The 24,179-nt window shown below is 42.0% G+C and overlaps 1 protein-coding gene across 3 annotated transcripts; it reads left to right on the top strand.

Moving 5' to 3' along the window:
• Positions 1 to 180: 180 nt before the first annotated feature.
• Positions 181 to 23,577, top strand: LOC311274290 (nardilysin-like). 3 transcript variants are annotated; one of them, XM_084381841.1, is made up of 32 exons: positions 181 to 225; positions 826 to 1,057; positions 2,336 to 2,567; positions 3,233 to 3,314; positions 4,168 to 4,321; positions 4,765 to 4,838; positions 4,989 to 5,084; positions 5,280 to 5,402; positions 6,844 to 6,901; positions 7,914 to 7,987; positions 8,197 to 8,266; positions 8,522 to 8,599; positions 10,506 to 10,626; positions 13,635 to 13,693; positions 14,012 to 14,066; positions 14,151 to 14,255; positions 14,731 to 14,854; positions 15,180 to 15,266; positions 16,503 to 16,622; positions 16,757 to 16,808; positions 17,181 to 17,331; positions 18,688 to 18,815; positions 19,011 to 19,173; positions 19,382 to 19,413; positions 19,676 to 19,814; positions 19,909 to 19,956; positions 20,067 to 20,119; positions 21,326 to 21,409; positions 21,648 to 21,738; positions 21,982 to 22,098; positions 22,577 to 22,666; positions 22,742 to 23,577. In XM_084381841.1, the coding sequence occupies exons 2-32, from the start codon at positions 861 to 863 to the stop codon at positions 22,955 to 22,957; spliced, it is 3,273 nt and encodes a 1,090-aa protein (XP_084237967.1). In that variant the 5' UTR covers positions 181 to 225; positions 826 to 860; the 3' UTR covers positions 22,958 to 23,577. The 3 variants fall into 3 exon arrangements, with proteins under 3 accessions (XP_084237967.1, XP_084237966.1, XP_084237968.1); XM_084381840.1 differs by lacking the exon at positions 181 to 225 and adding an exon at positions 233 to 748; XM_084381842.1 differs by lacking the exon at positions 181 to 225 and adding an exon at positions 263 to 325.
• The last annotated feature ends 602 nt before the right edge of the window (positions 23,578 to 24,179 follow it).

A 24,179-nucleotide genomic window follows, 5' to 3' on the forward strand; every position in this document is an offset into this window, starting at 1 on the left:
GTCCCGTCCCTGCAGCTTATTGCACCGTAACCGCTCCTGACTGCAACGGAGAGGAAGCACGTGTTGACGCGCAAGCCCCGCCCTTTTTGCAACTCGCGGCGACCAATCGGAGGGCGGCATGGTGATGCGCCCGAATCTTCTCGGCGAATCGCGGCGCGGCTTGTTGGGGAGAGGCAGCGGTGCTCTCATATGTGGAGGCCCCTTGTGCTGTCAGCAGGGAGGAAGGTATGGACACACTGTCGCCCGCACTGACTTCTTTGAAGTTAAAGTTTCGGCTTCGGCTTCACGCAGAACACGCACACACCCGCCGAAAGCTCATTTTAAAGTAGCGTTTGTCGACATTAATTCATTATTTCCGCCTGTAGCACACGTGTATGTTCAGTTAACTTCTGTTTTTTGGGCTGTTTTTTGTTTTTGTTTTATTGTCTTCACTGCTTTGTTGCGCACACGAGAGGTTCAGGTGTTGGCTGGGTTCGTCTGGCTGGGTCCTGTTTTAGCTGACATCCAGCTGAATAGGGGCGAAACCACCAGACAGCCTGTGTGAATAGCTGTATTGTGGGCGCTGGCTGGTGTGTGTGTGTGTGTGTAGATATGTGTGTGTATGTGTGTGTGTGACAGCTCAGGTTCAAACCTATAGGCCTCTTCCACACAGAGGGTCTTGGTTAATCTGTGTCGTTTCTGAGCCCTCATTTCGCCAGACCCGTCTGTCAGGGAGGGTCTTCATCATAGCTGTGTTCAGGCTGACACGGTGTGTTGCCGTGCTGAGGAGTAAATTACCGCTGACAGCGAGCTGTCCTCTTGTTTATGGTCGCGCCTTGCTGTCAGCCCGCAGTGCCAAAGTCTCATCATCACTGGCGAGCATGCCGCAGACGAACAAATCCAGAAACGCCCCGGCGGAGTCGGCCCCAGGCTCGGGCCAAGCCTCGGCTGAAGACGTGGACCCGATGTCCCAGGAGGAGAGCCGGGCGTTGGGGGACGCAGCAGATGGAGGAGGTGGAGGGGACAATGCTGGAGACAGCGAGATAATCAAGTCCCCAAGTGACCCCAAAGAGTACAGGTAAATACCTCCAGTGGACAGGTTACATCCATACTCACGCTTCTTCTCCTGAGTATTTACAGTGTAACTAAGTACATTCACTCAAGTACTGCAGGCCTACTTAAGTACAATTTTATGTACTTGTACTTAACTTGAGTATTTTCATTTTCAGGAGACATATTATGCTCATTTTCAGTTTCACAATTGCATTTTGAGTTACTACTACAGTAGGTTTATATGCTTAAATACTCCAATTCACCCTCTGTCTGAGACGCTCTGTTTTAGCTCCTGTCTCTTTAAATACCCAGTCTGTTCTGATTGGTCAGCTCACACACACCTGAGCCAGCACCTCTCACCATGCCTGGGGTCAGCTCTGTCAGTTAGCTTCACTTCTGTCATGAATGTAGGCTTTAATTGTGCAAATGTGTGACGTCAACAAGTCATTGAATTAAAGACTGATTTGGCGTTTCAGACACTTCAGGTGCAGTGTTTTCTGTGGGAGACAGGAGCTCCCAAGACCGTTTGACATGCACAAGAACCTATATGACACTCTGAAGGAACTGAAGAAGCATAATAGGTTTCCTTTAAATGAATTTATATTATCAGCAATCTGATTTAAAACACTAATACTGACAATCGTAAAAATGCTGAATATCGGATCTGATAATTGGCAGACAGTAGATACATAGTTAGAAATACATGCATAGTTTACTATTTGTTCCTTTGATACGCAAGTACATTTATTTCCAGAAAATTATGTGTGATACTACAGTACAGACTTTTACTCAAGTACTATTAGTATGGATGACTTTCAGTTTTACAGTTTTTCAGGTACTATTTACAACAAATAAGCATCGTAGCCCTGTTTATGATTTATTTCCTCTATTTTGTACTTTATCCTCTGTCATTGTTATTGAATTAATTTACGTGCCGTGAAACACATGCAAGGACACTATTGCCTCATATTCATGAGTGTGAAAGTGCTGAGAAAATGACCCAGATCCACTAACCCAGATCCCAAAATGATATCGAGCCTCTCTTATCCAGCTGGATCAGTACAGTATTGTTGTAGAATGATGGGACGATTTCATGCTATAAGCACACACCAGTGCCCGAGGCCTCTGTGGGGTACACGCAGAAAATTTGCTGTGAAAGAGCATAATACAAGAGTGTATACGATGCAGTCTGTGAAGAGACGGTGTATCGAAATAAGAAAAAAAAACTATGAAAGGTGTAAAAGTCGATGAAACAACATAAGCTCCCTGCGCTGTTTCACCTTTTGACTCTTTCCCCCTCCAGGTGCATCGTGCTGGACAACGGGCTGCGAGCTCTGCTCATCTCAGACTACAGCGGCCCAGCAGCATCCGAAGACGAGGAGGAGGACGGAGAAGAAGAGGAAGAGGAGATGGAGGAGGAGGAGGAGGAATCTGGAGATGAATCTGAGGACGAGTCCGAGGAAGACGACGAGGACGACGGTGATGATGAAGATGACGATGAGGGGAAAAAGAAGAAGGGAAATGCTGAGAAACAGGTACCACTGGGAGGTTTTTAATGTAGTGCTCTGTTGATTTTTAAGCAGACTAGACATAAATGTCTCGGGAGAGGAAAAAAAAAAAGAAAACCTTGAGTCATGTTGAAACTAAAGACATTTGTGCTGAAATCAGATATGCAGATATTATTTATGCAAAAGGCTTGTCAGCACAAACAGGAAACTATTTATAGTGCTGTTGTTAAATACATACGCACACTTTTTAACCACATTTGTTCCTAAACTTGTGTGCATACGGATCCAGCTACTGAACTGAAATATCTCAATACTCTCAATAAATTTACCCGCCCCGTCTGCAGCCCTCAGCTCTTTTTCCGTAAAAGATGCTAATCTTTAAAAAAAACAGTCTTGAATTTATAATTTCATTGTTTAACAAGGTACATAATTCTCTGAAAAGTGTGGGCACGGTAGGTTTTTAGCAAACGCTACTTAAACTAAAATAAATAGTGCGTTTGTTCGGGGCTATTCTCAGCCGCTGAAACGTAAACCAAAGCGTCACCCGGTGCAAAATGAAAGCTCTTTGGTGCAGAGGAACGAGCTGTTGGTTTTGTTCTTTTTATGTGTTGTCTATCAGAAAAACATCGTCAGACTTATCCTTTTGGTGCACTGTCAGACTGAAACATGACTTGATATCCTGTGTGTGTCAGTCTGCAGCAGCGCTGTGCGTTGGAGTGGGCAGCTTCAGCGACCCCAACGACCTCCCGGGCCTCGCTCATTTTCTGGAACACAGTGAGTAGTCGGCCAAAGAGGATCAACTCGTTTCTTTGGGCCAAGGGTTAATTCTCCCTCTGATATTCTCACATTGTTTTCTATCAAGTCAAGTTAGGTCAATTTGACATATAGCTTAAAATCACAAATCAAAAAAATGTCCTCAGAGTCTGTTCAACATATACCAGCCTGTTTCCTTTGGCTCTTTGTCTGCAGTTCAAGAAGGAAAAACTCAGCAACAATGTTTTTAATGCGTTCCAGGAGTTATTTTGCTTGGTTCAATAATTTAGTGCAACCTCTTTTTCTTAACCTGTTTTGTCTACTTCCGCTTCAGTTAATAATTTCTGACATTTCCCAAAATACCCTCCACCCAGCAGCAAAGAACAGGCAGAAACTTGTTGCATTAAGGTTTTTTTTTCTTGTCCAAAAAAGCCAGATTTGCTCTCTTCTCTTGGAAAGCAACACATCTCATGAATAGAGTTTCTGTCATCCGACGTCGTGTTTTCTCTCTTTTACCAATATCATTGTTGAACATTGTTCCTTAATGGGCCGTTTGGAAAGAAAGCTTTGCTCGTTCTTACAAACTGTAATCTGAACTGTCACCAAATGTGAACGGCAACATTCGGGGATATCTATTACAGCTATATCTGCAGAAAAATGCTATCAGATTCTGTTGTTGCTCAGTAGGAAACATAATGCAACGCTGTCTGTGTTTGGCCAGCTGTCCACATAAAAGAAAACCACAAATGCAAGTTGCATCACCAAGTAGACTTTTTCTTTATATTCCTTTTAATATATATTTTTTATTTACAATCATTTTTCTTTTCTTCAAATCTCCCCTCTCCCCCCTTACTGTTTGTCCGTTGTGTCCCAGTGGTGTTCATGGGCAGCGAGAAGTACCCCTCGGAAAATGGCTTTGATGCTTTCCTCAAGAAGCATGGCGGGAGCGACAACGCCTCCACCGACTGTGAGAGGACCGTCTTCCAGTTTGACGTCCAGAGGAAGAGCTTCAAAGAGGCTCTTGACAGGTGAATGAGGATCAGACGTTTTTTTTTTTGTTGTTTTCGGAGCAAGTTGCCCTTAAGAAGTGGACTTCAAGACAAACCAGTAGGTGATTCAGAGTCAGATAAACACAGGAATAAGAAAAGGACAGAATAAACACTTAGGGCTTGTTAAAACAGTTACATACCAACTGTATCATGATAGCTCTTTCACTGACAGAATATCTGATACAAGTAGATTTTGTTAAATATAAGTGAAGACTGTTTCAGACTCTGATGGGTCGCAGGATACGGTGGCACAACGACCCCTGATGTGAACCTACAGGCTCGGACAAACATCACAGGCTCAATCAGCCACCCGCCACTCTGCTCTTGTCTGTCGTATACGTCTACATCTGATTGTGTCTGTCGGACCCGTGTCCCCTCTCTGAGGCCCTGATTATAGTCTTTCTATCCTGCCATCCTCTTAGGTGGGCTCAGTTCTTCATCTGCCCCCTGATGATCCGAGACGCCATCGATAGGGAGGTGGAGGCCGTCGACAGCGGTGAGTCTGTGCATCATTTCTCTCTTCATCCTGAGAAGTTAAATTTCACTGCTGCTTCTCCTCATGTGGCTTTTTTTTACACACCGTTGATCACTCTTTTTTTTTTTCCTTGTCGTCTTGAGTTTTTCCGTCTCTCCTTCTGTCTTTCAGAGTACCAGCTGGCTAAGCCGTCGGACTCCCACAGGAAGGAGATGCTGTTTGGCAGTTTGGCCAAACCTGGACACCCTATGGGCAAGTTCTGCTGGGGTGAGTTGGTAAACACAACCGCTGGGACACATAATACACACAGGGCCTCCTTGGGGTATGTTCAGCAATAACAAACAGAAACGCTGAGACAGATGCCAAGTCTCCTTTTCTTGCTGATACCTCTGCATTTGTAAACCGTTTTCTACAGTGTTGTTTAGTTCTGCTGAATTGATTGCTCACTTGTGACAACACCAGGGAATGCCCAGACGCTGAAGCACGAGCCACAGAAGAAGAAGATCAATGTCTATAAGCGACTGCGTGCCTTCTGGAAGAAACACTACTCAGCCCACTACATGACCCTGGCTGTGCAGTCAAAAGGTCAGTTAAAATCTATCCCATTAATTAAACGTCAAGAGCAAGGCTCCGTTAGCAGATCGGCAGAAATTAGATCGTTCTCGATTAATCTGTTTTCCATGTTTTTCTAATTGTTTCTATTTCATGCTGCAAATGAATTGATGAGCCTACTTGAAAAAAAAACCAATCTGTAGATTAATGGACAGTTAAAATAATCATTAGTCGCAGCTCTAATAAGGACTCGCTTCATCCGTGTTCAGCCAACTGTGTTCAGTTATTCCTGAAACGACTCAAAAGGCAATACTTCTCAAAAACAAAGTCAGATAGAAAATATCAACACTTTTTTTCCACGGTTTCACAGAAAACATTACACAGTTAATTAACCACAGCGTATAAATAATTTGATGACTAGTGTTGACATTTGTGCTGAGAAATGTCGTCCTTTTATAGCAGCTGTATTATTTGCCTTCTGCGTTCCTGTCGAAAACCTCCAGTGCGACTTAACTTCTTCAACTCGTCTTTAATGAGAAAGTGAACTTGTGATGAAAAAGGTGTGACAGTGACTTCTGGATCCATTGAAACTTTCACAACATTACATTTAAAGGGCTACAAGTAAGGATTTTAGTTTAAAACCTTCCTGTATAAGGAAGGTTTGGAAGGTCCAACTTCTCAGTCCAACTTAACTACTTCTTGGCTCTTGGATGAAGTTTGAGGCTAAGCTAGAAACATCGCTGATACGTATTTGACTACATTTTACTGTGCCAATGCGGAGTAATCATTCTTGGAGTTGCCCTCCAAGAGAAATAGCTTTATAAGCCATAAATTAGCCTTCGCAAGAGATGGACGGCCCAACTTTCCGGTGAAATGCTGCTCCTTTTTGTTCGGAGTAAGAGTTCGATAAGCGGCGAGTTCCTACATGTAGCTCTTTTGACTCGCGATCATCTAAATTTTAAGGGAAAAATCACTTTAAAACCGCATCACACAAGTATCGATTTCTGTAGGTAAAAAAAAATCTTCCCCTTGAGCTGCTTCTTCCATTTACAGCACAGCCAAACTGGGCTGAAAAGATTCACTGTGTCTCGTTGTTTTATTAAAGAATAAATTCAATAACTGGCCTTTTTCCATCATTCGATTACAATCTGATCTAATGCTGCGCTCCAGGCAGGAGTGCTTTTTCTTCAAGCAAAGAGTGCTTACACAGAGAAAAGTGTTCATGTGTCCAAAATGTGACAACACGTGAGACGGATCCTAACGCTGAGAAGCAGGAAGCTGTTTTTATCTCTTAAAAATGGTTAACCCACCACCAAAGTATAAAAAAACAGGACTGGACCCTCCTGTTACTCCATTTTTTTATACATGCACAGGCGAACACCAACACTAAACCCAGAATTATGAGTTTTCAGCCAGAAATATTGAGACGCACTCGAACTCTAATTTATCCTCCTTCACTCGGTCTGTCCTTTAGAGAAGCTGGACACTCTGGAGGAGTGGGTGAGAGAGATCTTCAGCAAGGTGCCTAACAAGTGAGTATTGGAAAAGAGGCTCTCAGTCACTGTGATGAGGTGCTGCGGTGATATAGATTGAGTCTGAATATCCTTTGAGACGTTGCTCAAATGTAAATGTCAAGCCTCCCTCCGTCTCTTCCTCGCCTCTTTTTTTACCTCACTTCATCTCAGACGTGCTTGTTTTTTTTTTTTTTTTTAAACATCGTTCACCTGAAAGGGATAATTTTCCCCTAAAGTCGATCTGAATTAGTGTTTTCTTCCAGAACTCCACTTCTGTTTGCTTTATGAGTCACTGCGGCAGGTTTTGTAGAGAATCAACATGCATATCACTGCGATTTGAAAACATCATAACCACCAATTTTTAATGCTTTGCTTTCAATTATGTAACCCCCCATCTGTGTTGACGAAGTTTCTTTCATCTGTGAGCTTATAATAAAATATTCTCAGGCATCTTTAAAGGGGCAATTTGTAAGATATGGTCAGAATTTCAATTTAAAACATTCAAAAAATTTACTAACATTACCAACAGAGTGTGAGCAAACAACATTGACATTACGTCGAACATATCTATCAAAACAAATCCTCAATTCACACAGAGTAAGATGTGTTTTTGTCCGCTGCTGATACCTGTATACACTATCCACTGTCTTCAAACTGGCATCTGTTCTCAGAGGCTGTGTTCGGTCCCAGTCTGGTGTCCAGCCATGTTCACTGGAGGGCTGGTTGACTGAGCCAGGTTGCAGTGCGGGCAGACTACCATCAGCTAATAGGGCCATTAAGCTCTTCTGGCCATCCCTCACAAATTACACATTTAACATTTACCCGGAGCTAAAATCATGTACATCTCTTCTTAAAATGTCATTGCAATTACACTAGAATGCAAATTTTCTGTGTTGTTTTCTTAAAAAACAAAAGAAATGTGATTTTTGGTGTTATGATAAAGCATTATGGTGCGTTTAAGACATGTTTAATGACATATTTGTATCGTTTAATTGATACAGTATCATAGATTCTGTTTTTGTGCCTGCAGCGACCTGGTCAAGCCAGATTTCTCTGATATGCTGGATCCCTTTGACACACCGGCCTTTAACAAGCTCTACAGAGGTAATGATCAATCTATCTGCACATCTCTGAACACTGAACAGATCTGATGTCCTCTGGCTTTGTAGATCTCAGGGGTTTCTTCTAATCCTAATATTATTTTATGCACTACTTCATAATTTCACCTCTGTGTTCTGAAATGTGTTGGAATACAAGCTGAAGTTGTATTTTTGTTATGATGTTTCTCTGACACTGTGTCTGTGTGTTTGCAGTCGTCCCTGTTAGGAAGGTTCATGCTCTGAATATTACCTGGGCCCTCCCTCCTCAGGAGGAATACTACAGGTAAACTACATAAATGCATAAATGCAGAGATCGACATAACGGAGGATGCTTTCCACTGACTTGAAAGAAACTGCATCCAACATGTTTATTTCTCTGTTTTTCCCCCACGTCCCTGTTTCCTCCCCCCAGAGTGCCGCTCCTTCATGTAAACATAGAATTATAGCCGCCAAAAGATACCATGCCTTGCCCTGATTGTAGAGGGATTGCATCAATGTTTTTTGACTCTCCTTTCATGTTCTTCCCTCCTCTTTTCAGAGTGAAGCCTCTCCACTACATCTCTTGGCTGATTGGCCACGAAGGCACAGGAAGCATCCTCTCATTGCTCAGGAAGAAGTGAGTGTTATTGCCTCTGTCTGTTTATTTTTCTGATTTGAGGGGCACTCCAAAACCCAATTAAAAGGTCTTCAATTTGCTGGGTATACATGAGCTTTTTCAAGCTCCGAGCGCGCCCGAGTGTTGGAGCCCAATCTTGGATATATACACTTTGCCAGCCCACTCGACAATGTGATTCATGCATTCTCATCCCTGGTTGTGGATGTACAAGAGCATTTCAGCCTCTTGTTGCTAAGTGGCAAAGTGATTCGCCAAACCCTCCGTGGTCCCACAGTAGCAAGAGCTCATCCAATAGTCCCTTTACCATCAGCACCACTTGGAGCATTTGATAGAATATTCCTATTTACTGTGTCTGCTGTTTTCAGTTGTTGATAAATGACAACACTGAAATTTGAGTGTACTCGGTCTCAATTCCCAGTCGCAACAAACCGCTGAGGCAGTGGAGTGCTTGTTTTTATTGAGTTCGGGCAATCACGACGTCGAGGGCCGAGATGCCGCTATGAAATTGGGCGGTTGTTGTCCCCCTCACTGAAATTGGGGAATGGTTTGTGTATCTGAGCTGCAGCTACTCAATAAGTAGATTGAAAGAAATGAATGAAACTATTATTTTTATGATAAATTAATAATTTCAGTAATTTTTTACTATTTTTTTTTTACAATTATGTTAATTATTTGCTGGTTCCAGCATCTTAAAAATCAAATCGAACCAAATAAGACCAGATCTGAAAGAACACAACCAAACTAAAACCCTCGTGGATGGCAGCATGGGAGACCGAGAGCGTAAGAAGGAGATATCCAGCCCTCTTATGACGGGGGCAGCAATCACAAGAGGTTACTTCAGGTGTGGCTCATTCTCCTGACACCCCTGCCAGTCTGCCTCGACGCAGAACCAGGGAAAAAACACAAGTAATCAAAACAGAGTGGGAGGGATAAAAAAACCAAAAGAAAATCATGTTGACATCAGAGGGTCTGGTATCTGTGCTCTAGTTGACCTACAGTAATGGGGTCATATCGTTATGTACACGAACAACAAGCATAGCTGAAAGCGAAAATAACACGGTGGAGGAGTTAATTTCAAAAAGGGGAACGACTTCAGCAGTGTGGAAGTGGCTCGGTTATGAAAGATCAGATGCAACACAAACCACAGTGACATCTAAGAGGGCAAGAAGACCGTAATAACAATATGGAGCGATACAACAAACTTATTTCACCACTTTAAGCAGAAGCAGCCGGTTGAGTAATAGGAGATTTTTAAACTGAAAATATTTTGGTCAAAATATTGCAGCAATACCCTAAAATATTGTGATATAGTTCAAATGTCATATCGCTCAGCCCTTTGTGTCCGTCACACATCCTGTTTCAACACATACCAGCATTTTTTCACTTTACAACAGAATACCACCGTACTGCTCTTCATGGATTTTTCTCATCACTATTTATTTCTTTTCAGTGCAGCGTGAAAACTTTCAGATATTAAAAAACTTGCTCGGTGTCATCAAACTCAGCCGGCATCATTCCTGCTTGTTTGCTAATGCAGTGTAGACTTCTTCAAACCGACCTTCGCCTTTCAGTGCATCATCAAACCGCTAGAACATTTCTTCATGCAGATAAAAGCAGACATGATGTTTGCTTTGACGGATAACCCAGCTCGAGAAAGTTTGAAATCTCCGCCAGCTGCCTGCTTTTCATTTTTTAAATGAATGAAATGCTGCACACAAGGTGGGACAAATACATAAACAGAATGATGCATGTTACCTCTTCGTTCTGGGATTATTAAAGCTGCGCTCGAGGCCCCAAGGGGACCACAAAAATGTTGTTTGAAATCAAGAAACATGACGTGACTTATTTTCTACCTATTGCCCTGCACATATCTCAACCCTTAATGTCTGTGTGTGTCTGCGTGCAGGTGCTGGGCTCTGGCTTTGTTCGGAGGAAACAGTGAAACCGGCTTTGACCAAAACACCACCTACTCTATCTTTTCCATCTCCATCACCCTCACTGATGAAGGTTTCCAAAACTTCTACCAGGTGAAGAAAATCCCTCACTTTTCCTCTTTTTATTAGTTTTTTTTGTTCTCCTCTGGATACAAGGCAACACTTTTTCAAAGCTTCATTCACAGCGTTGACATTTGAGTTTTAAGGTTCAAACCACAGTGGTTTTTGCATAAAACGGTAAACTTTATTGCGTTTTGACTTTATTGCGTTCGCCCACCAACCATGTTTTGGGGCCTTACAACACAAACTTTTGAAACTGTGTTTCTGAGTGAAATCTTTTAAATGCCTGTGACGACACAGCCCAGCTTTGTGCACGTGTGTTGCACAAATATGAGTACAGTAAGAGAAATGGTGGACTATTAAGTTTTGTTTGTGCTGCTGATTCTACTGAATCCTCCAAAATGTGATGGCTAAACACCCAGTCGAAGGAAGCAGTTGTGGGCAGTTACATGGTTTTATTCTGTGGTGTTTAATTGCAATGTTACACCACTACCTGCTAGCCTTGCGTGCATACTACACGCATGTTTTTGTGAAACCATGTGCAGAAGGATCGTTTTCACAGCGGTGTAGTACGAGGCAGAGCTTGTTAAAACTCAAAGGAAGAACTTGTAACTTGCAGATACAGATTAGGCTACAGTAATATTGTGAGTATTATACTGTGTGTTGAATTACATTCCCCTGGTCTGCCTTGAGGATTGTTTCCAACTGGTGTAATCCAAATATTTGCAGTAACTCGAGAATGTTTTGAGGTCCAACAATTCAAATCTTTTTGGAAAAGATGGATGTGATTATTTCTATAATTCACAACATGGTTTTATCTAACAAAATAGTTCACTTGTTGGCGTTTAGGCTTTCAAAAACAACATTTCCACTGCAGTCAAAACTATTTGCTTCACACAGAGAGTATAAAACAGGGCAGTCTAGCAGCAATCTACCAAATGTCAAAGAATATGACCAGTTTCAAAGAATTTTAAGATTTCTGAGATGAATCACTTTATTCATTTTGGGCTTTTTTTTTTTATTGTGAAAGAAACGACATTGGGAACAGCCCTAGTTCATCGTGTATCATCTAAATCACTTGTTGTCAGGTCTTGTTTTAGTCTTTACTGTGCAGACATAGAAATAATAAACTTTGTGTTGAGCAGGGACTGGTAGCGGTGTAAATTAGATGTACCCTGCATGTACACAGCTGGCCTGTGTGCCTGGTTACCATTAATACAACAGGTCATTTAAGGACAAAAACCTGTGATATCAGTTGCTATGACAATGCTTGTGTTAAAATGGGAGGCAGGCGGCGATCATTCAACAGGACTGTTTTCTAATCTAAAGTACTGAATGGAAAAATGTTTCATGTCAACAAACTTGCATTGATAAATGCTGTATAGATGCTCCAACGGCCTTGAAGATGTTGTTTACTGCGATCAAAAACAATTCATCACTCATTCTTTCAGTCGCGGAGGATGAACCTGGAGTTGTTTGGATCACAGGGCGCTGGCTTTCTGAATTATTTTGCAGAGAGCAAAACACAGTCAAGTGTGGCACTCACAGTGCAGGGGAAGGTTTGGTTTTCTATTCAGTGGAGGTGCATGGCACACCTGAGGCTCACTTGGTAACAGGGTGGCATGGTAAAATATACAAAAGTATGAGTAATGTGATGAATGTGGCAGGCCAGGTGTCAATGAAAGGGGTATGTATGACATTTTATAAAGCAGAGACACCTGATGATGACATATTTTTATTATTTTTTTTGTAGGCAGTCATTTGAATATATTAATAAATATAATTCTGGGAAATCTTACTTTTGTCTGATAGCGCTGCAGAGGCTGTGCCGAGGGTTCGAGTTCGATCTGTGGTCCTTTTGCTTCGTGTTGTACCCGCTCTTTCTCGTCCCATTTCCTGTCACTCTTGAAGCCGTCCTGTCAAATCAAGCCATGAAAGGCCCCAAAAGAACTTCTTGGTCCAAACAAAACCCGATCTGATTGGTTACAGGTTACAAATAATAGCCTAACAGCACTAAATAATGTAAATCTGCAAAATAACTAGTAATTTATGTTTTCAAATAATTGTACTGGAGTTAAAAGTACAATCATTGCTTCCAAAATGTAGTGGAGTATGAAGTAGCAGCAAAAAGTACCTCAAAATTGTCCTTAAACATATTACTTGAGTTAATTGTAGTTAAAGTTATGATCAGCTCGTCATCGAGCTTTGCTAAGCCAGGTAAAGACCCATTCATGTGAATCAGGTGTGTTGTTGCAGGGAAACATCTAAAACATGCAGAGCACAGGGCCACCAGGACCAGGACTGAAAAACACTGAACTAAAGTTAAATTTACAACGTATCTATTAATGACGGTTATTAGATTTTCATTTTTACTGCAAATGTATGTCAGTTAATGTTCTCCCTTATTACTAATAACTTGTACAAGCCATAAACTTACCATCTACTTTTAATGGGTTATTCCCCTCTTGAATTATAAAGCTTTAACACTCGGTAGTTAAACATGAATTTTCCAAAGTGACATGAGAAGATTGACACGACTCTCACGTCTGTACAGAGCTGTCTACACTTCGTGACATGCATCCATTGCATCCATAGCAATTATTATGTCATACTTCTCTTCCTGTCTTCTCCCCTGACAGGACTGAGGACTCTGTTGTTCACAGTTAATAATTAGTACTCTTTTGTCACAAAAGGCGGAGGCGACCGCTTTCATTTATACACGTTTAAATCTTACAGGGGGGACGAATGAAGACACATATTAGCTTCTGTTTGGTATTTAAATGAAGACACCTTTTTTCAAATGATGGTCATATCTGGTTTTAATGACTGTAATCAAATCACAATAGTCAACAAGATTGGCAGTTACATCTGTGTAATTGATACGGTTTATAAAACTTATGGGTACGTTTCACCTAACCCCAGTCATTAACGGTCATTTCACGGTAATTTTACCAACAGCATGAGCGTGGTAATGATTCAATAAAGCTGAGGGATTTTTAAGCTGTGGTTTCTAATTTCTGTGCGTCTGTGGCCTTTCACAGGTGACTCACCTGGTGTTCCAGTACCTGAAGATGCTGCAGACGCTTGGACCACAGCAAAGGCACTCGCACTCACACACACAATCTCACAAAACAACACAACAGGGATGTGCAAAAAAAAACCTGACAGAGCTTCTTTATTCTGCCTGTCTGGCTTTTGGTGTAAATTACGGGGAAGGAGGTAGTTAATGCTGCATTACACTTGATATGTAGAGACGAATGTGTTGACGGTGTTTGTTTGTTTCATTTATAGATTTATAGCTTTATTATTTTTTTGTTTTTGTTACATTCCTTAATCCGTCTAAAGGCTGTTTTGACATCCGAGCTTCTGTCAGGGATGCATAAAGGTAATATTTCAGTCTGTTTGTTCATGCATTCAGAATATATGAAGAGATCCAGAAGATTGAAGCGAACGAGTTTCACTATCAGGAGCAGGTAAGAATCCAAACGATCATGTGCTGCCTTATCAGATGGATTTAAACGTGTTTGTGTCACTGAGAGCGGTCGCCTTGTTGTCAGATTGACCCTATAGAGTACGTCGAGGACATCTGTGAGAACATGCAGCTGTTCCCGAAAGACGACTTCCTGACAGGAGATCAGCTGATGTTTGAGTACAGCCCAGATGTAAGTAGTTCAGTAGTTCGGGGAGTGAACCAGTTCAGGGTTTTTTTATTCTTAAATCCTATAAAGATGTTAATGAAACGGGTCATTTAAAAGTGGAAAAATATATTTTTTTTCTGTCTTGATGTGTGAATGATTTTTGCAGCTTTATATGCCAGAAATATCTGCTAGAGTTGTCGGTGCCACCGTCTTTGATTGGTGGAGAATATTTTGCATCAAACGTTGCAGTCTAATTGTGGCTTTGCATATTTCCTGTGATGACTGTAAGATCTGTTCAGTTTTGCTGCCTCTTATTGTGATTGACAGCGGAAATTGTCTTCGCATAAACAAGTAATTTAGAACAAAGAGGAAAAAAACAACTCTCCTCCTCTGTGCTGAAAAGTTGACTTTTTTTTTGTGTGTTTGTGTGTGTGTGTGTCTGTCTTTGTGTGTGTGTGTGTGTGTGTGTGTGTGTGTGTGTGTGTGTGTGTGTGTGTAGGTGATCAGTGCAGCTTTGTCGCTCCTCACCCCGGAGAAAGCCAACCTGATGCTGTTGTCACCAGAACATGAGGGCCAGTGTCCCCTCAGGGAGAAGTGGTTTGGCACACAATACACCGTGGAGGGTTTGTTTCTGTGTGTGTGTGTGTGCGTTCGTGTGTGTTTTTTTTGTTTGTCTGCTGTCACTGTAACAGCTCCTTCCCACATTGTAGGCCTTCACTGAATACATTGTCTTTTTTTCCCCCTCGTGTACTGATATTCAGCTTGATATAATGCAGGCAGCCGGCGGTAGAAATGCCACCATTTATCTCTGTCTTTTCAGACGGCGAACAATAGTGTTGTAACAGAATTTAAATGTAAAAGAAAATCTCTTAAACCAATAATTTATTGCTGTTGGAATAAAGACTTTACATGACTCGATTCAAAACATGCAATTATTTCTCTCGTCAGACATCCAGCAGGAGTGGATGGAGCGGTGGACAGGAAACCTGGAGCTGAACGCTGACCTCCACCTCCCGGCTGAAAACAAGTTCATCTGTGGGTGAATCAACTTGACCTTTGTTTTTCACTACGGGCAAAAAAAAAAGCAGGTTGTTTTGGCCCAAAACTGCTCCAAGTATCTTGGAAGTGTCCAATGAGATGATCGTGAGCAAAGGGCTCGCTTCGGCAGTTTGACTTCTGCTCTCTCATTCATCCGTCCAACAAAGACAGTAATCAGATATATTGAGCGAACGTGGAGGAGCTGGTGAATGTATCCTGCCGTCTGTAACGCTCTCTTGTTTGTCGCTTCAGTGTCATAACTGCAGCTCAAATTTCTTAACTCAGAATGAGGTTTGTTTCTTGAGAGGAGGAGGAGGAGGAGCGATTTCAATATTATATGTGCTGATCGATGACTTTAATCCTGTCTGTGATTTGTTTGCCCCTCAGTCCAGTTATAATTACACCCCCTGTTACCTGCTGCTTCTCAGTGAACTCAGACTGTAATTAAAGTCCAGCACAGGAAAAACACATTGCATTTTAAGACATTTTGAACATGTCAAACCAAATATGAGCACAGTCCTGCAAGTTAGACAATACAGCTTAGGTACATCTGAGAACAGACTGTGCCTTTAATCACATCAACAATAAAAGGTACTGAAGTCTACTTTAATAAAAGGAAATAAATCAGGACATTCAGCAGACAATTTAGGAAAAAGCCTTTATCTAAGATATCTAAGGAGCGATATAGCGGACAGCAGAACAAAATGTGAATTTTAATTTTCGACCTCTCTTAGATCACACAGGTGACACTTTCTGTTCTCTCCTGGAATAAATTAGAAAATGTCCCATTTCTGCCGCCAGACACACGATACAGCGTCTCAGGTGTAATTATCTTAATGGCCCTTAATCTTTCAACATGTTACGTGAATCCAGTTACGTCAGCAGTTTGCATTGTTTAGGCTAATTGGAGTACATCAATTGAAGGTCAAGATGTTAACTCAAACCTGTCAAACGAGGCATGTCTGACCAAGCTTTTTCGTTTATTGTTCTCTATTTATACATTTTGGGAGGCCACAGCACCAAATCGCCACTTTTAATAAAATGTGAAGAGACGATGTGTCTTCACTTATTGGCCCAAGGCTTCCTGAATCATTTATCGGAGAGGGAAGTTTTGACAACTACCTGCATGTTTATCCCAAACTGGACATACTGAATCATTGAAACTCACACATTATTTATGAGACTGTACCGAGCAGAATTATGATGTTTTATTGTTTATGTGCATTCGTTCAGCCACTGACTTCACCCTGAAGCCCTCTGACCGCCCAGACACCGAGTTCCCTGTCCGGATAGCCGACAGCGACAGGGGCTGCCTGTGGTACAAGAAGGACAATAAATTCAAAATCCCTAAAGGTGAAGTGTGTATGTGTGTGTTTGAGTGTGTGTGCCTGCACTGTGAGCATCATTTAGCATTCAAGATGTTTCCATTATGACTTTAAATATCTTTAAGGAGGAGTTGACACTCGTTTGTCTTTGTCCTCCTGCAGCCTACATCAGATTCCACATAATCTCTCCTGTAATCCAGCAGTCTGCGAAGAAGTGAGTTCAGGCTCAAACGTGACCTTTTGAAAAGAGCGTTTGTTTTCCTCCAGCTGTGCTCATTAACATCTCTTTATCTTCAGCCATCCCTCGGTCCCCCGTCTCTCACTCCTTCAATTTCATCCCCTTTTCATTGCTACAATCTTCCCTTTTACTTCCCTCGTACCTTCTGTCCTTCCCTACTTTAATTTCCTCTTTCACCTTGCTTTCATCCTTCCTCTCTCTTGCTCATATTTGTTGCCTCGCCCTTTCTTTCTACCTTGCCTGTCACTTTTACTGCCTCGATGATTATTATTATGATTATTATTCCTCTTTTCTTCTCACCACCCCTCCCTCCCTCCCTTTCTTTATTTCACTCTTTCTTCTTTTCAGTGTGGTCTTGTTCGACCTGTTGGTCAACATCCTTGGCCATAACCTTGCGGAGCCGGCCTACGAGGCCGAAGTGGCCCAGCTGGAGTACAAACTGACGGCCGGTGAACACGGCCTGGTCATCAAAGTCAAAGGATTTAACCACAAGCTGCCTGTGAGTATTAATCAATGTGTGGTCTTTCTTTGTCCAGATTCTCTAGATGCATTTAAACAGCATCAGATCTACATGGCCTTGAAAGATGTAGACTTTACTTCCTGTGTAATTGTTGGTTTCATTTATATAACTTATCTGAGACAGATAAAATAGCTTTTTGATATCACTTTCTAATAAAGCGTACTTCATCTTTGTCAAGTGGTAATGAATCATTAATTAAATCTTATATATCATCATAATAGACGTAGACAACCTGGCAGCCAAGTAGCGGGTCTTATTATTGACTTCAATGAAGCATTAAAGGAATAACTCAACATTTTTGGAAATGCACTTCTTCATATTTCAGACAGTTGGCTTAGCTTAGCACTGTGTTTTGTCAATCCTGGTCCTCAGGGCACCAGGCCCTGCATGTTTCAACTCAAGTCAATTTTATTTATATAGCACCAAGTCGCATCCAACTTCATCTTTATCTGCTAGTGCCTTTCCAATAGCAGGATATCTAGCCTATCTCTGTCCAAAGGAAACCTACAAGCACCTCTAAAGAGCACATCTGTGTTTGTTTAATCCTCACCAAAACAGAAGCTAAGCAGACGTAAGATAAGCTAACCTGCTGCTGGCTGTAGCTTCATATTTACTGTACGGACAAGAGACCAGGCTCAGTCTGCTCGTTTAAAGGGTAATTCTACCGATTTTAAACATTAAAGTGGGTTTACTACTTAATTTGTGTAAAAAGTAGTGTAAAGCCTTTTTTGGCTCCCAGGGAAGCTCCATGTCATCTGATAAATTGCCTCCAGTGATGTAACTCAGTGGCTAAATTGCATTGTGGGTAATGTAGGTGCCAGGTTTTGAAAATGAAGAAGAATATATGGAATAAACTACGCGATGTCTCTGGTTCTGCTGTATCGACTTTTATCATTTGTTTCAAACTGTCCATAATGAGTCCAGCAGCGTTGCACTAAAACCAGCACCTACATTACTCACAATGCAATTTAGTCACTTAGTGACATCACCGACGGGCAATTTATCAGATTACATATGCAGTAGTACTTCCTAAGACTTGTTAACACACTTTAATGTGTGAAATTGATGGAGTTACCCTTTAAGTCTTGGCAGGAAAAGGACAATTTATAGTCCCTAAAGGTGGAAGTATTAATTAAAGCAATTGTTTGTGTACAACTACTCTTGCTACTTATTTTTTAAACCACTTGTGAAAAGACAATCAGGTTGCCCAGCAACACAGACATGATGTCATGAAGCACAGTCATGGACACAAACACACAGATGTGTTTGCATTGTCTTCATGAACGATAATCATGGTGATGTTATCCGTCTTTCTTTCCATGTCTCTGTCGTTAGCTGCTGTTCCACCTGATCATTGACCACCTGGCTGATTTCTCTGCCTCCCCTGATGTCTTCAGCATGTTCGCCGAGCAGCTCAAGAAAACCTACTTCAACATCCTCATTAAACCAGAAAAACTCAGCAAGTGAGTTGTTTACCATCTGTCTTTTTTTTTCCGCTCTGACATTTCCATCTCACTCTCCGACTCATCTTCAAGTCTATGATGCCTTCTAGTGGTGAAACGTGTGGCAGCCCTGACTGGAAAACCCTCCTGCTTTTGTTGTCCTCTTTTCCCCCGTCTCCTCTCTCTCTCCCCCTTCTTCCCCCGCCTCTTTCTCAGGGATGTGCGTTTGCTGATCCTGGAGCACTCTCGCTGGTCCATGGTGGAGAAGTATCAGGCTCTGACGGCCGGTCTGACCAGCGATGAGCTGATGGAGTTCAGCCAGAACCTCCGGGCCGAGCTGTACGCCGAGGGACTGGTGCAGGGCAACTTCAGCAGCACTGTGAGTGGACGGCAGGCGGACAAGTGGATTGATTAAAAATAAATCCAGCTGATTATTTAATGAATCGGTTAATGTCCATGCTTTGCACTTGCATCAATTGATTCTGAGTGTACTTGACATTGTTCTTGTGTTTTTCTGATTTCCGCTCCTCGCTCTCGCTCTCTTATCTCTACCTGTTCATTATGCTTTATTGTGTTTTTCTCCACAGGAGTCAGAACAGTTCCTGCAGTATATCACAGAGTAAGTCTGCTATCACGCTGAATGCTCTCCCTAATGAGAACACCAGTACTATACAATCAAATGGATCTGTTTGCCACCATACACAGTAATTTGCATTAGCTTCAGTTGTTCCGTCCGTGACTCCTCTATAACCTCCTTCACATGTGCTTTTTCATTTCCTCCGTTCCTTCTTTCCTCACCTCCTTTCCTATTTTTTTGCGATCCCCTCATTCCTTCCTTCCTCCCGCTCTGTCCTCCTTTCTCCCCCCCCCCCTCTTTGCAGAAAGTTGCAGTTCTCCAAGCTGCCAACAGAGGTGCCGGTGATGTTCAGAGTGGTGGAGCTTCCTCTGAAGCAGCACATCTGTAAGGTCAAATCACTCAATAAGGGAGACGCCAACTCTGAGGTCACCGTTTACTACCAGGTACGACCACACCTGCAGCACATCACCTCTTTATTATCTATAGCATCATGTTTTACTTCACCCCCGTCTTTCTGTCTCTCTCCTTGTTTTCTAGTCTGGCCTTAAAGCCTTGCGGGAGCACACACTGATGGAGCTGCTGGTGGTGAGTGCTGAAGTATTATGTGGAGTTATCTCCACCCGCTCTGTCGTTCCTCCATACTCAGCTGAGTTGTTGTTGTTGTTGTTGTTGTTGTTGTTGTTGTTGTCTTTCAGATGCACATGGAGGAACCCTGCTTTGACTTCCTCCGGACCAAAGAGACACTGGGGTGAGTGTAGTTGTGTTTTCCAATAATATGTTTGCTTTTTTTAAGACATTCGGGCAAAATAAATTATGAATCAGTTCAGATTTCCATTAATATTTGAAGAGAAAACTTTTCAACCACAGCTTTTATTATTTTATTGCACCCGCAGTCTTAATAGTCGTAGTTTTTAACTCTCTTTTGTCTCATTAAATAAATATCACTCTTGTATTGTTTTAAATGGTTTTATTTCTTGAATTTGTCTTTTCATGTTAATAACATATTTTATGAAGCTCAAAAAAGACATTTTCTATATAAATAAATAGTTATTATTATCATCATCATTATGATTAACTACCTTTTAAACATAAATACTCAAGACAACATGTTGAATAATAGCACCAGTATATCTGATTTATCATGCTATTTCATTGTAAAATAAATCATTGGTAAAATAATAAGTTCTCATGTAAAGTTGACACCACAGTTGGTTATAAATATGCCATCTTTCCCTCTGTTTTTAAACTCTTTATTCAATTTTGTGCAATTTCCACTGAAATGATTTTCAGATGGTAGAGTACGTTCTGTTCCTGCCTGTACGTCTCTGTCTGTTCTGGATCATTATTGTGCTTTCCAGGACAACACAGTTGAGTTGTTGTTGTTAAAACTGGAGGATTTTTGTTGTTTGGCTTGTGTGAAGTGTGCAAGCTAGCAATGTTTAAACCTGTACTGGATACATTGGAACGACCTGTAAATTAGAGATAGCATGAATTTACATACATGTACTGTGTACTGTGGGTCGAACATGGGCGTTATCAGCCTGGAAATGGAAATACTCAAGTAAAGTACAAGTACAAGTACAAGTAGAGACGCCCTGGCCTACAGAAAGCTCTCCAACACGACAACACATCGTGATTCATTTCTTTCTTTCAGCGAAAACGAAAGCTGTGATGATCCTTCCCTCTAATCGTGAATCATATCGCACTCACAATATGTGTCACAATAATTGCAATATGATTTTTTTTGAGCTAGTTCATATTGCGTCTCCAGCTAGATGCTATATGAATACATTCCCAGCTGGTTTCATTACAGACAGCAAAGTAGAGAAAGTCGGGGCAGGCGGGACATTAACTCTTGGAGCTTCCTCGTGTAGTTGTTTTGATCCGTCTCTTGTTTATCTGCTCCTCGACATCTCTCACCCGCGCCGTCTCTCCTTCATCTCCCGCTCCGCAGGTACCACGTCTACCCCACCTGCAGAAACACCTCAGGCGTTCTGGGTTTCTCCGTCACCGTGGAAACACAGGCTACCAAGTTCAAGTGAGTGTGCGACACGAACGTAACCTTTCATCCGCCCAAAAGCGAGATACGATTTATCTTAACCGCTTTCCCAAAACCAAGGTACAATTTATCTTACTGTTCACCCAAACCCAAGCTACAATTTATCTATCTGGCCCTGGAAAGAGAAGCGAGAGGAACTGATAAATGACTAAAGGAATCAAATAAACCCTATAACCTATAATATATCTCTTCGCTCTCGTGAACTTTTCTCCCTCAGTACCGAGCTGGTGGAGTTAAAGATTGAAGAGTTCTTGGCTTCATTTGGGGAGAAGCTCAATACGCTGACTGAGGAGGCCTTTAACACTCAGGTCTGTGTGTGTGTTTCATTTTGTGTATTTGTGAGTTTCCCATTGTTATGAAAAAGTTACAGCGAATGCTCTCCAACTAAAAAAAAAAGTTTTAGAAAATGTCAAAAGTTGCTCTTCAAGTTACAAGTCTGGATGAATAACACAGTTCAACACCATGAACGACCGGCTGTTTGAACTTTAATGTTCAAATACTTTTAGAAGTCAAACCAGTGTGTGTGAGTCCTGTGTGTGTGTTTTGTGCAGGTGACTGCCTTAGTGAAGCTGAAGGAGTGTGAGGACACACACCTCGGGGAGGAGGTGGACAGGAACTGGGCCGAGGTGGTTACGCAGCAGTTTGTTTTTGACAGGCTGAACAGAGAGGTGAGGATAAAACACACATGCGCGTACACGGACGCACATCTTCAGCCAAGTAGACAAATGCATGCACACAATGGGATTTGATTCTGAAGTCATGGCCTTATTTCCACTCCTGACCTACATACATTTGAACAAACAGACATTTTTGCATGGCATTTGAGCAAAATGTAACCATTTTTTGCTCTGATTTGGTCTCCACCAACCTCTTAGGGACGTTTTTTAATAAATGGTCAACTTTCGGTCTTTTATTTTCTTGGTTTATCTGAGCTTTTATGTCTTAAACTGCTGCTTCAAACAGTTTTGATAAGAGTGGTGAGAATGAACCTTGAACTGAATGAGCCATAAAACCAAAACAATAAGCTAGAAGAGGCTAAAACGATGGGTGATAAATCTCTGTGAGTGCACCACTCGACTTGTCATGACTCCTTTCACACAGTCAGTTGATTTACTGGTATTTAAACTCAACTTTCTGTGTGTTTAGATCGAGGCTCTGAAGCAGATGACCAGGGACGAGCTGGTCTCCTGGTTCCATGAACACCGAGGACCGAACAGCCGCAAACTCAGCATGCATGTAAGCAACGCCGTGATGCATGTGTGCGTATATATTTATCTCTTTCCTTTACTTATCAGTCTCTGTCTCTGAAAGGTGGTCGGATTTGGTGCTGAAGAGAACGACGAGGAGGCTGGCGGAGAAGGAGAACAGTGCAGAAAGGAGCATTTAAGCGGCTCCACCTACGGCGAGGTGTCTAAGCTCACCTTCCTTCCCCCCTCACCCAAGATGGCAGGCGCCGAAGCCATTATGGACATTCCTGCTTTCACCAAAGGCCTCCCTCTCTTCCCCTACCACAAGATACTCGGATGAACTCAGACTGCGAGACAGACAGACGACTGTGCTTCGCCTCTCACTGAGCCACGTTCAGGGATTCTGCCTCATTAGAGATGCAGGCACTTAATATGTGGAGGTGAAGGAAGGTTAAAACAGCTCCAGCTCCTCTCTGGACATGGATTCTGTCTCCGGGGCCCAGCTGTAGATTTTACCCTCACTGTGTGCATAAGCAAAAAAGCTTGGGAGTGATGATAGAGTTCTTGTAGCTTACTGATAATCTATTCTGCTTTCACACACTCAATTATTTTATTTCCTCAGAAACCGGGAGTGTGGGAGCGCTCTATCTATTTCTCAAATCCCATCCTGCAAAACTTTGAATCATATTCTAATTTATTATTTGGTTCTGTCAGCTCTGCTGCTATTACATCTTCAAATTACGGTCTTCTCCTGCTGTTTGCGTGGGAGCACAGATTGAGTTTAATACAATTTAAGGACACAAATCAGCTGTGAAGACTGCGGAAACGCCGAGTCCTTTCAACTCCAGATGTGTGTATTTGAGTGATTGCGTGCTCTGCTGTGCACTGCTGTTTTTAACGGACCTGGATCATGACATGGTGTGAAACTGTAAAGAAATAAATCGATCAGTGACGAGTGAATGAATGAAGCAATGAACTGACTCAAGACAACACAAGTTCACACACAAATGAGACCTGAATTTTTCATTTCTGGGCGAACTTTTCCTTTAAGTTGGGCTGCATTTCTCCACCAGCTCATACTAAAGGTGGAAGCAATTAATATTTCTGACATGACCGAGGTCAGCAGTGTTCGCATGCTGCTTATGACTCAGTGTGATGCCAGCTCTTTAATTTACACAGGTTTAATTTATGTGTGAATTGTGAATGACTCTCCCTGAGGAAAAAGGTTGATATTGTGTCGGGCTTGCGGCTGGTGACACTCGGCACTATTGGATGTAATTAAAAACTAATCCTGAGCCCAGCACGGCAGAGCGTGTTAACAGAATTGACTAATGTGCCCAAAGGGAAGACTAATACTGTAGCAGAGTCTTCACCTGCAGGAGCCTCACGTACAGCTGAGCTACCTGAAAGATGGGTGGCCAACCAGGAGTACAAGCCTCGTCTGTATACTACATGCAGTGGTGGAATATAACTACTACATGTTTTCATACCCTTTCTGTCCAGTGAAAACATTTATTAGATTTTTTTTTTAGGTAAACTGAAGGATTAAGAGTTCCTGTATG

Source organism: Pagrus pagrus (genome assembly GCF_965226575.1).
Source record: "Pagrus pagrus genome assembly, chromosome: 18".
In the NCBI taxonomy this organism is placed as follows: domain Eukaryota; kingdom Metazoa; phylum Chordata; class Actinopteri; order Spariformes; family Sparidae; genus Pagrus; species Pagrus pagrus.

What these genes read in the sequence shown, in the direction of transcription:
- LOC311274290 (XM_084381841.1), top strand. Translation starts at nt 861, where the DNA reads ATGCCGCAGACGAACAAATCCAGAAACGCCCCGGCGGAGTCGGCCCCA. An exon ending in TTCAGCAAGGTGCCTAACAA is followed by an intron (nt 6,902 to 7,913) that starts GTGAGTATTGGA and finishes TTGTGCCTGCAG; the next exon opens with CGACCTGGTCAAGCCAGATT. An exon ending in AGGAGGCCTTTAACACTCAG is followed by an intron (nt 21,739 to 21,981) that starts GTCTGTGTGTGT and finishes TGTTTTGTGCAG; the next exon opens with GTGACTGCCTTAGTGAAGCT.